The sequence below is a fragment of the Sander vitreus genome, chromosome 11 (genome assembly GCF_031162955.1).
Source record: "Sander vitreus isolate 19-12246 chromosome 11, sanVit1, whole genome shotgun sequence".
Lineage (NCBI taxonomy): Eukaryota > Metazoa > Chordata > Actinopteri > Perciformes > Percidae > Sander > Sander vitreus.
This window is the reverse complement of record NC_135865.1, coordinates 17,601,911-17,614,410: the sequence shown is the minus strand read 5'-3', so window position 1 is coordinate 17,614,410 and position 12,500 is coordinate 17,601,911. Positions and strand designations below refer to the sequence as shown.

The following is a 12,500-nucleotide window of genomic DNA, read 5'->3' as shown; positions in this document are numbered from 1 at the left end:
GAAAACTGGTTTAGGATATATGGAAATGGCAAGTAAAATAGTGAAGATGGAGAATAAACCTTTTTAATATAGTATGTTCTTACTGGGTACGGACCATATCATTTTTGTGTTACTACAGTTATGGGAGCTGAGTAACGCTCAGCACCACTGTATTATAGGCGTTGATTTATGGTCATTTATAGAGATGATAAAAAGGGCATTGTGTGGTATTGTAGTTCAGCAACATGAACATCTGAACATCCTCTCTATGATGCTAAAAGCAACAGATACTCAACACCCACACTCTTCTTGTTAAATGCAGCACTCATTGACTTTCCATATACCCCGTCCCAATTTGCTACTTGAACTTAATCACCGCCCCCCCCCTCAAACATTGCATGAGTGCCCGGGGCCAGCCGCACATTGAACCGGTTTCGATTTAACTGGTGTTTAATGTTAAATCAATACTGTTGGGGAGCTTCTGAAGCTACTGGAAAAGACAGTATCCACTGTAAGCAATTACTGACAAATAGGCAATCATGTGAGAAAGTGTCTAGGAAACTGTCACATGACTGCTCAAATAATTTTCCACTTCAGTCATTGTTGCTTCACTGATGTTGGGATTGGCTCTGTGCAGTGTATCTGATCGACTTCCTGAGTTCAGTTAGGTACTGCTTGGCACTCAGATGCACTTAAAATCAGCCCACCTATGTGTGATACCAAAGCTTTTACTTTTATTCTCTGGAGGCAAACACGCCATTAACCCCAAAGCTTTTTTTTTTGCGCATAGGCACTTACTACCCAAATAGTGCAAAATGCATTTCTTACTGAGAGATGAAGTGAAATACATAATGCAAGTTTTACATTCAGCGCACATGCTCACTTAAAACCAATTTTTTCGACAAACAACTATTAATGGAGAGGTTTTATGAGAACCATATGAAGGGTTGCTACTAACATGAGTTACAGAAGAAGAGATGCAATGTAATCTTAAGGGAATAAACATTTTGCGGCTCCCCGAAACAGCCCAGTGTTTATAATCAACGTAGGATTAGTTTACCCATTATTGCACGCGTCCTTCTAATCATCCCTCGCATGCGAGCAGCCACCACCTACTGTGAACAATCTGCAAATGTTGATGCCAGACAACCCTTATGAGCACATCTAATAACCTAATTGTGATCATTCCTAGTGCGACAGCGCACGTCCTGATTGCTCAGAGCTGGATCTTGTTATAGATATCAGTGCTTCCCACTAAGCTACAAGTGTGTTGTGCCATGTCCTTGTACTCCAGTAATTGCTTTGGTATTTTTAGTTCGGCAGTGTAGGGGTAATTAAAAACAAATGGAGATGGTGGAGACAGATCTCCTGTGGCTCCTTGGTCTGAGAGTGGAGAGGTTTAGTAAGGTCATACACTGCAATGTTTTCAATTAGACGCCGCTGTACTAATGAGGGTTTATTAATGAGTGTGAATACTTATGCAAAACAGGACTACTGAGTGATCAAAACATCTACAGTGGTGCTCAAGTTTATGAACCCATGCTCAAGTTGACTAAAAAGTGGAAAAAAAAAAAATCTTTTGGAAATTGATCTTAATGCCTTAATTAAAAAAATTAACCTTTAAAGACACTCATTTTCTTTGTGAATGAATAATGTAAATAAATAAATGTCCTTCCTTAAAATACAGGGGGCATAAGTAAGTACACCCCTATGTTAAATTCCCATAGAGGCAGGCAGATTTTTGTTTTTAAAGGCCAGTTATTTCATGGATCCAGGATACTATGCATCCTGATAAAGTTCCATTGGCCTTTGGAATTAAAATAGCCCCACATCATCACATCATCACATACCCTTCACCATACCTAGAGATTGGCATGGGGTACTTTCCATAAGATAATCTCTCAATGCAAATCAAACCAGCTATTAGGCTAACTGAAATAAAACCATGCCAATCTCTAGGTATGGTGAAGGGTATGTGATGATGTGGGGCTATTTTAATTCCAAAGGCCAAGGGAACTTTATCAGGATGCATAGTATCCTGGATCCATGAAATAACTGGCCTTTAAAAATAAAAACCTGCCTGCCATTATGGGAATTTAACATAGGGGTGTACTTACTTATGCCCCCTGTATTTTAAGGAAGAACATTTATTTATTTACAATACATTATTAATTCACAAAGACAATTTGTGTCCTTAAAGGTTGGATTTTTCCTCTTTTTTTTAAAATTAAGATGTATTAAGATGATTTTTTTTTTATTCCTCTTTTTAGTCAACTTTAGCATGGGTTCATAAACTTAGGAGCACCACTGTACATCTCTGGATAAAGGCGGGTGTGTAGATGCTCTTATCAGATGATCTGACTATACAAAAAGAACAACATTATGTTCAAGTTGAAGTTGACAAAAAGTGTTTATTTTAAATTCTGTAGATTTATATAATATAAAAAATTTACATTATGATCACAAAAGTAACCAATTCTTCCTACGTATTGTGTCTTTTGCAATAAATACACATTTTTTCACGATAGGTCTTAAAAAACACATTAATGATTTGATGTCCCATTGTTAAGTTTCTCTGTTGTACTAACTCTCAAGAGCCTGAAGAGAGAAAGTACAATCTCTTCATATAGTAACTCCACAACAACTCACATGTCCCTAAAGTCAGTTTGCCTCCCCTCCATGACAGCAGCCCAGTTGACTGTGGCCCTGCTGGAAGCATCTGTGTGTCTGCGGTCAACAGATGCAGGAGGAGGGAGCTGTATCAGGTCAGGATGGCTGCTGGGAAGCACTCAGCAGGTGGAGACACATGAGGTTCAGTGCCACGAGGACCAGCACCAACCCAATAATGACCTTCTGCACCCACAGACACGTATTCAGCTTCTGCTCCATTCGTGCGTTGCAGGTCATCACTCGCATGAGCTGGTGAGATAAAAACTGGATCAATGATCTGGTTTATCAATCTAATACCCTTGTAATGAAAACCATAAAAACAAATTAGGTAGATAAGTACAGTAAATTAAAGGAATAGTGTGAAATATGCAGATTTGGTTGCTTGCAAAGAGTTAAAGATGATGAGACTATGTGTGTGTGAGCTTGAGCAGAGAGGCACTTAGCTTATGGAAGTCTGGAAACAAGGCTAAAAAACTAAACTGGCATTCTCTAAACTTCAAAAATATGTCTACCTGCGCCACCAAAAATGTATGCATTTGTTTGGTTTCAATTATACATAAACCGAAATGTGTGAGGCAATCAGCAGAGAGGCTACACGTTGTCCCTCGAACGTACGGATGAATTAAGATAGAAAGTGTTATTAGTAAGCTTAAATTGACTGAGCCAGGCTAAGGGTTCCCCGTTTCCAGTCCTTATGCTAAGCTAGTTTAGCTGCCTCTCTTTTCCAGCTCCATAGTTAACCCACAAATATGTGGGTTTTCTTATCTAACTCTTTTAAACAAACTAAACCTTTAAGTAATAAACCAGTTAACTTGTGTTATACTTATACTCAGCCTACATGTTATAAACAATGCGTTTTAAAACTGTGATGGCAGTCTACAAAATCTATAAATGGTGGTCAAAAGTATCTGAATGAACAAATATATTGTGACTTAAAGATAATGAGTATTGTAACAAGGCTTCTCTTCCACCAGAACTCACCGCTGAGTTTAATTCCTGCTGCCCGTTGGTCCCTGTCTCCACAGGGCTGTCTCTGAGAGGAGTCACTGTTTGTGCTTTAACGCTCTCCAGAACATGACAGCGCAATCTGTTGGAAAGTCACAATGTAATGAACGGAGGCCATCAGGGGGATATGCAGCCTACGAGTCCGCTGTCACGGCTGTAATGACGACTGTGTGGCAACAGACCAGTGTACAAATTCTTTCACATATTTAGACATGGCTAAACAAAGAGCACAGAAGCATACCTGTGTTCCATGACCTTGGTTTTTGGTACTTCTTTCCAGAACTGTGAAAGTTCTTGTGATCCAGCATTGTCCATCTCGGCAGCCATGACCAAAAAATCTGTCCTGTGGAGAGGCTTGAGAACCTGCACAGAAACATTCAGGGCAACATTAAACCAAGTATGGAAGCTAATACCATTTGGAGAGAGAAAAATGGGAAGGGTTAGGTTTTTTTTCAGTAAATGTGAAAGAAATTGTTTAAAATCCATAACAAAACCTTTTCTAATGGGGCTGTTAAAGTCAGTGCTAGACATTACAGTAATGGAAAAAAAAACACATAACAGCTAGAAAAAAGTAACCCTGAAATAGCGCTGATTCTTCCGAGTTTTTTGCAGGACATCATAACCTACAGCTGACATTTCAGTGCTTGATGACCATAAAATGTCTTAACTCGCACAGCACTGTCAGTTGTCTGATGGTTTGTCTTGAGATTATTCTTTTATCACTTTTTGAAATATGTATGTCAGGCAAAGAAAAAGTGGCTTTTTTGGGAAGGTAAAAGACCAGACCATTTGATTATTCTGAAGTTCTGCATTTGGACACATCTGTTGTGAGTGGGGTAGAGTGCAGAGCTAAAGTGCAGTACCTCCATGTAAAGACACCACTATATCTACTGAAGCTCCTGAGTCACAGCTGCTGCTGCTGGGCTTCACTCTGTACTTCTCAGGTGCTGTGGTCCGTACCTGTGGAGACACCAGAGGCACCTTTCAGAAATAATATTTCTATGAAATGTCAAAAACAGGCGGAAATGCACATTACAATTTCCCACAGCTCATGTTGACATCTTCAAAATTGAGCCAGGCTAAGGGTTCCCCGTTTCCAGTCCTTATGCTAAGCTAGTTTAGCTGCCTCTCTTTTCCAGCTCCATAGTTAACCCACAAAAATGTGGGTTTTCTTATCTAACTCTTTTAAACAAACTAAACCTTTAAGAAAGTAATAAACCAGTTAACTTGTGTTATACTTATACTCAGCCTACATGTTATAAACAATGCGTTTTAAAACTGTGATGGCAGTCTACAAAATCTATAAATGGTGGTCAAAAGTATCTGAATGAACAAATATATTGTGACTTAAAGATAATGAGTATTGTAACAAGGCTTCTCTTCCACCAGAACTCACCGCTGAGTTTAATTCCTGCTGCCCGTTGGTCCCTGTCTCCACAGGGCTGTCTCTGAGAGGAGTCACTGTTTGTGCTTTAACGCTCTCCAGAACATGACAGCGCAATCTGTTGGAAAGTCACAATGTAATGAACGGAGGCCATCAGGGGGATATGCAGCCTACGAGTCCGCTGTCACGGCTGTAATGACGACTGTGTGGCAACAGACCAGTGTACAAATTCTTTCACATATTTAGACATGGCTAAACAAAGAGCACAGAAGCATACCTGTGTTCCATGACCTTGGTTTTTGGTACTTCTTTCCAGAACTGTGAAAGTTCTTGTGATCCAGCATTGTCCATCTCGGCAGCCATGACCAAAAATCTGTCCTGTGGAGAGGCTTGAGAACCTGCACAGAAACATTCAGGGCAACATTAAACCAAAAAAAAAGTATGGAAGCTAATACCATTTGGAGAGAAAAAAATGGGAAGGGTTAGGTTTTTTTTTCAGTAAATGTGAAAGAAATTGTTTAAAATCCATAACAAAACCTTTTCTAATGGGGCTGTTAAAGTCAGTGCTAGACATTACAGTAATGGAAAAAAAACCCATAACAGCTAGAAAAAAGTAACCCTGAAATAGCGCTGATTCTTCCGAGTTTTTTGCAGGACATCATAACCTACAGCTGACATTTCAGTGCTTGATGACCATAAAATGTCTTAACTCGCACAGCACTGTCAGTTGTCTGATGGTTTGTCTTGAGATTATTCTTTTATCACTTTTGAAATATGTATGTCAGGCAAAGAAAAGTGGCTTTTTGGGAAGGTAAAAGACCAGACCATTTGATTATTCTGAAGTTCTGCATTTGGACACATCTGTTGTGAGTGGGGTAGAGTGCAGAGCTAAAGTGCAGTACCTCCATGTAAAGACACCACTATATCTACTGAAGCTCCTGGGTCACAGCTGCTGCTGCTGGGCTTCACTCTGTACTTCTCAGGTGCTGTGGTCCGTACCTGTGGAGACACCAGAGGCACCTTTCAGAAATAATATTTCTATGAAATGTCAAAAACAGGCGGAAATGCACGTCATGCATGTCATGTTGACATCTTCAAAATGTTTGTTTTGTCTGACTAAGTCTAAAATTTTTTTTTTTTTTTTTTAAATATATGAAAAGGCAGCAAATCCTTACATTTGAGAAGCTGTTAACCAGTTAATGTTTGGCAATTTTGCTTAACAAATGACTTAAACTACTAATCACGTCATAATTTTAGCATGTATTTATTGTAGCAGAGTCAAGCAGTTCTGTCAACTCATACTGGCTCACAGGTTCAAGCACACACATGCATGTGAGTGCCTTCACTCTCACCTTAAAGGCTACTTGGTTTTTGGTTACATTGCTCAGGATAATGAGGCTTTTTTTCTCCATCTCTCCAGAACCAAAGCTGAGTTCCTCTGCGGGGCTGGAGGGAAACAAAAAAAACAACAAAAAAAACAAACAAAACTGAGACAGGAGCTACATTAGGATGGAAAGCAGAGGCTCGGGTCCTTACACAGTAATTTTGCGCTATAAAGTGTCTATTTGTGCACTTCAGTACACATACAACAGCTAGATGCAGATAGGAGTTCCCATTTGCTTCACAAATCGCTTTGTTGTTTCTCTATTAGGCATCTTATTAATACAGATTGGACTGCTACAATTCATGTGCCTTGATGTCCGTCTGGTATGATTATCCTGGCACTTGAAGGTATTTACACCTTAACTATCTGCTTCACCAATCTTTTGCAGCTAAAAAAACAAACTAAAGCATACTTTCAAATACAGGATTTCTGTCAAGCATATTTACATTCATCTAGATATGGTCAAAAATCACCAAAATAAAATCCCCCTACTATGGGTTCCCGGTGGACAAGATCGTAGGCCCCTGTTAAACACCTGTTTGTGGTAATTTTATTTTTCATTTGCACCAATGTTTTGACAATATTGAAAAACCCACCTTAATGGTGTTATCATTTCAGTTAATCATTTGTGGTGCACAGTCTCATAAATATTTTGCAATTAATCATAGCACAGACCAACTTACACACAATAATAAGAGTATGTGATAAGCATGTTTTCCCGGTTAATAATCCAGCCTTGTCTCAAAGTCAAACAGTTTTACAGAGCAGATGTGTATACTGTAGCAGAAACAGGCTATTTAATTTCAAATCTGTGGCCTAAAATCTGTGGATGAGACACTTTGCATTGCTCTCTGACACTCGTGGTTGGCACTCAATGCTTCCTTTAAGCAAGTTTGCAACAGTCTAATTTGGCTATAAATAGTATGTGATTTGATGAATTCAGCCTCAGTGAACACATTTTGCATTGAGGACTTTAAACTTTGTCATGAAGAAACTAGCAAATGGATTATAATATCTGGCCCATATGTATAAAGCTTCTCAGTGGTGGTTCATGGACTAAAACTGCTAAGAACAAAGGTATATTTTTCCTTTTCAAGTCTTCGTGTGTTCTTTTCCCCAGTAAAACAGCTGAAAAGTCTGGTGCTTGCTTGCGCTCAGAGTGAGTCTTCGGGCTCTGGAAACCTTTGGCAAACACAAGATCAAAGCCCCCTACTCCCTTCTAAAGCCCCAGCCTGGAGTTAAGGCTAACACAGCTTAGAAACATAATTGCATTTAAGGCTCATTTAAATCCGTTTCACTATAATTCACAGCCCAGAGCTGTCAAACCCCTTACATCAAAGCCATTACTCTGTAAAAACAGAACTCGACTTGGACACTATTCATGAAAATAAGGAGTAATATTATACAGTGTGCGAATGCACTGCTAAGTATTTTACCCAAGAACCAACCACATCATGGTGTGATTGCTTTACTCCTTTGCAATACACCGCTTTTGAAGTCGACACTTTTGCAATTCAGTTATAACAAAATAATGTGTTAGACAACACGTGCAAGAGGTGATGAGTGCTCCTCTCGTAAAGGTTAATTGATCAATGGCCAGTTCTCTCACTGAACAATTAATTGACTGGTAGCATACTTAATTCCTGCCCACATGTGACCAAATCAATTGGGCTATAAAGAGATACAAAGACATCAATAATGACTTTAGGCTTTGAGCCAATACATGAAGAGAACATTTTTGTCAATACGTTGTCAAGAACAAACAATTAAAATTGGTCTTTTTGCATATGGCTCCACATTTCACATATGCTCAGTTGCCAGTTCATTAGGTACACCTAGCTAAAACTAATGCTGTATCATACAACAGCATGAAGGTTATAATGTTCAGATCAGTGTACATTTATTTAGATGTACATTTATTCAGAGGGGAATGAGTGTGCAGTCAGCCACAGTACAAAACCTGAACAAGCTATGGGGTGGAAATGTTGGTAACAGGGGATGGACTAATGATAATGTAATTGAAAACTGTAATTGTGATGTAATTGCAGTGCAGAAACTGGATGCCTAGATACCAGATACCTAACCTGTTTGTTTCGGTTAGAAGAAACTATTACATTCACCCGGTTAGTGTGGTTCGTTTAGGCTGCTGTGAAACCTGTCAATCCAACTCTGGTGCTAAATAACTAGACTGAGACTGCTTGAAAAGGAGGGTCCCGGTCAGATCCAAGTGATAGTAGATATGAGATTTCAGCATGATTTCCAAAGCTAAACCACTTTCAAAAATCCATCTGCCGATTGTGAACTGTTAACTTTATTGCATCAATATAGTTTTTGAGAGCTTGCTCATGTAGGTGTGCAGACAACCCCTTCTTTTCCCTTCTTACTGCAATGCAACCACGAACAGCTGTAAGTGATGTGTAGAATAATGAAAAGATGGGGAAGGGCGTGAGCAGGATGACCTACCTAACATCTAGCAGAGGGCCTTTGAAGGTGGTCAGTGGCTTCCTGGCTCCTTTGGTCCTGCTGCTTGAGTCTCCTTTTTCATTGTCCTCTGCCCTCAAACTGTCTTCCAGGAAATTTACCTGAAACAACAAAGAGCACCCAATTAGAAAAGAGACTCTGTACTGATAATGTAATGGTGTGACCCTTATCTGGCTTCTTTCCTGAAAAATAAATGTTTGACCCCTGCCCTTGATGCGTAGAAAGCTATCAGTTAATGAAGCTCTTGACAGTCATCTGTAATGATTAATAAGTGGCTCTTGCAAAAATAATGAAGGGTAACATTAAAATAGATTTTTACTGAGAAACCCCCCCCATGAGGACGCTTGACCCTTGTTCCTGGTAGTCTCACAAACGTGTGACTTTTGAACAAACAACCTTGAACAAAACTAGCTCAATCAGACCAGATGTCATATCACCACTCACACATGGATACTTTCACTTCAGCAAAATATCCATAAACCTTGACCCAAATCACCCAGACAGGGACCATATGACCATAAATCAGCTGACAGGACTGCAATTGTGAAACATTTGCTATGGATGAAGTAGGTGAGTTGGGGAAAATGGATGTTTTCACAGTGTTGCTGACACCACATATTCTGTGAAACAGATGGGAGAGTGAGCACATCCCGGGAGAAAGGAGGGGGGGGGGGGCAAAGGTGAGTGGACTCTGCATGTGATGGGAACATTTGTGACTCAAGAGGGGAAGTGTATCATTTGCTGTGATAAGCAACACAACATGTCATCTTAATTTAATGGCTGACTGTAATGCAACTGCCACAATGAAGACATCAAGAGATAATCAGCTGCTGATGAAATGTCTATTTATTTGTCATTTTAAAAGAGCAAGCCTTACATAATTAGGTAATATTTTAGTACAAAAAAGTAAAACATGCTCCAATTTTTAATAAAAAAATTAAACACTGAAATAGTAGGCTGTGTCATAGTTAATTAGCTTTGACCATATTCATTAGGCTCATGGAAACAATATTCCATTATAGATTTACAAAGAACAAAATAAGTGGCAATTAATTTTGAGTAACAAAAAAAAAATAAAACACATACCATAATCACGCACAAAGAAATAAAATAGGCCATAAAAGACATGTAAAATTAGTGAACTTCATGATTTCTACACATTGTGTGTAAGATACGAAATGCAAAGACAATTTAAATCATTGACGATTTTACATGATCCTAAAGTGAAAGATTAGTGAAATGCTCATGAGGAGTGTCTATTGATTATACAGTACATATTAAAAAAGGCATAAAACACGATTGTCTACATGATCAGCACTCTCCAGAGTCGCAGACTTGGTAAAAGATAATGTTTGAAGACAAGGCACACACGGATTTTGTTAAGTTGCTTCAAAAGGCGAGCATGGTTTAAGATCTGGTGCGGAGTGTTATTAACTTGGGCTACAGTAATATAGCAATAATTGTGTTAATCGTTTTAATCTGAGGTTAGAAGATACATATGTCATATTGTTAATGAGGAGTAGTGACTTGGCTTTCAGTTTTCTTGGAGCCGATTATACAGTGAAATATGAGAGTGTCTCCCTTGGTTGAGTGTTTACATGGTTTTGTGCAAAAGGTAGGCTAGCCTTCATTTAGCCTACATTCCTTCATAACAAAGTCAGAAATGTGGTTTTTAAACAATGCAATACAATTTTGGGGGTCAAATTGAAATGTGAGGTCCAGGACAGGTCAAGGGATGAACATGTCCAGGGGTTGAGACGACATCAGTCGACTGTGAGGGAGGTGCACTCACAATAATTCAGTCATGTGAGTACACCTGCCTTTCCAGCTGGTAGAAATCTTCTGGACTCTGGGCTTCTTGTGTGGGTGTGATCCTACACTGCCTTACCACCTCCAGCCCTTGTTTCAAAACAGAGAAAAAGGCAATTAGCTTCCTGAAGCCATCAAGTTAGCAGCGCAGTGTTGCCTTGGAATCTAGAAGAATTCCGGTTGTGATGGGTGGTGGTAGTTGAGAGTCCCTTGTTTATTTAGACAAGATGGATAAGAAGCAGTACTGTGGAATGCGTTCGGACAGGCTTGAAGAGCTGACAGGCTGGTATATTAACAAAGTGCTACGGGTTTAGTCATAACACAGCACACCAGAAATAAAGTCAACACCGGTAACACTAATAATTATGTTACCATTATTCTTATGTCTCATTCGAATGAGTTAATGAGCCACTGAAACGATTTTGGAAACATTTTAAAAAGGTACAAAAGAATCTTTGGTGTTGGATCAATCGACATTGAAATCAATAAGGTCTCTGTTGTATTATTGTGTTGCAAAGTGGCACGTAAAATCAATGACAAAACGATGCCATGTGGCAGAAAAAAAAAAGTTGTTTACGGAGTATAACTCTCCTCCAAACACCCCCCCCCCCCCCCCAAAAGAATCAAGATTTGTATTGAATCGTGGGTCAAAATTCATGATACGAACCGAATCGTGGGTTTGGTTTATCGTTACAGCCCTACCTATTAACCTCTCATCACCGCTCTCCTCTCACTTCTAACACTTAACCTTGCCTTTCTTTGTATTGTGTTTGTTTTAGATAAACTTAAAATTTATTTTTGGTAAACATCCAACTGTATAATAAATTTATACAAAACTATGGGTGTGTAAGGAAGTTAGTGTGCTAGTGGCTTTATGTATATTTAGTATGCAATATGTAACTTTCAGTCAGTGGCAGTATTAGAAGTTAGATGAATAACTATTTACATTCATTTTAATCGTAATACAAAGAAACTGTTGAACTATTGTTCTCTCACCTTGAATAGTCTCATTGATCCCTTTAGACCGTTTGATTGCAGTCAGGCATATTCAAACACTTACTTATAATATCATACTCACTGTCTGTGCAGTGTCACTACAGAGTGGTTGTGTAACTAGATCCTCAGGCTAACCTAAGAATTATCTCACCCTTTCCCACAGAGTTGACCCAAAGGTTTTGAAATCTAGCCTGACAGCTTAGAGGACTGTAGTGTTTATTAAAATACAGTTAATGGGTTTAGTATCTTGAGACGAATGCTTTAACATGGGAGCTAGGTTCCTTTTCTCTGGGGTTATGCAGGGCATGTTAATGTCGCTCGCACCAGAAACACGCGAGGGTAAGGTAATTTATATTAACAAACTTCAAACTTGTGTCTGTAGATTATTGTGGCCAATAACTGACTGATTTGTATATCTCTGCTTTGTAAATCTAAATCTATTGTGCATGACCAATGTGGTATTTATTAACAATGGGAGCACTGTTTGTTGGGGCTTAGGAGGCTCATGGGAGTAGCTTTGGATGACGCAGCACCTCTCCAGCAAATACAGTTTGTGTCCTATATGAGGTAGTGACCTGCTATTAATTACAGCACAGTTATATCCTACTCCTCACATCAAATGTCAGTTAACCACAAATCTGCTTCTCCCCAACTATGACAGCAAAAAAGCAAAATATCTATAAATAACAGCTGCAACACTAAATAACAAAACATAAATAACCATGGTTAAAAACATCCACCAATATAATGTAAATGTCCAACTTTCTACAAGTCTTAAAAAGGCATTTCCTG

The 12,500-nt window shown here is 39.0% G+C and overlaps 1 protein-coding gene across 1 annotated transcript in view; it reads right to left on the bottom strand.

Annotated features, from left to right (window-relative positions):
* Positions 1–2,370: 2,370 nt before the first annotated feature.
* The window catches only part of mospd2 (motile sperm domain containing 2), a 17,068-nt gene continuing 6,938 nt past the window's right edge, over positions 2,371–12,500 (bottom strand). The window contains exons 10-15 of the mRNA XM_078262011.1: positions 8,886–9,004; positions 6,391–6,484; positions 5,941–6,037; positions 5,316–5,436; positions 5,051–5,156; positions 2,371–2,898 (exon numbers count right to left, since the gene is read on the bottom strand). Of these exons, the coding sequence (XP_078118137.1) occupies positions 2,746–2,898; positions 5,051–5,156; positions 5,316–5,436; positions 5,941–6,037; positions 6,391–6,484; positions 8,886–9,004 (690 nt within the window). The 3' untranslated portion in view covers positions 2,371–2,745. The remainder of the gene's footprint in view (positions 2,899–5,050; positions 5,157–5,315; positions 5,437–5,940; positions 6,038–6,390; positions 6,485–8,885; positions 9,005–12,500) is intronic.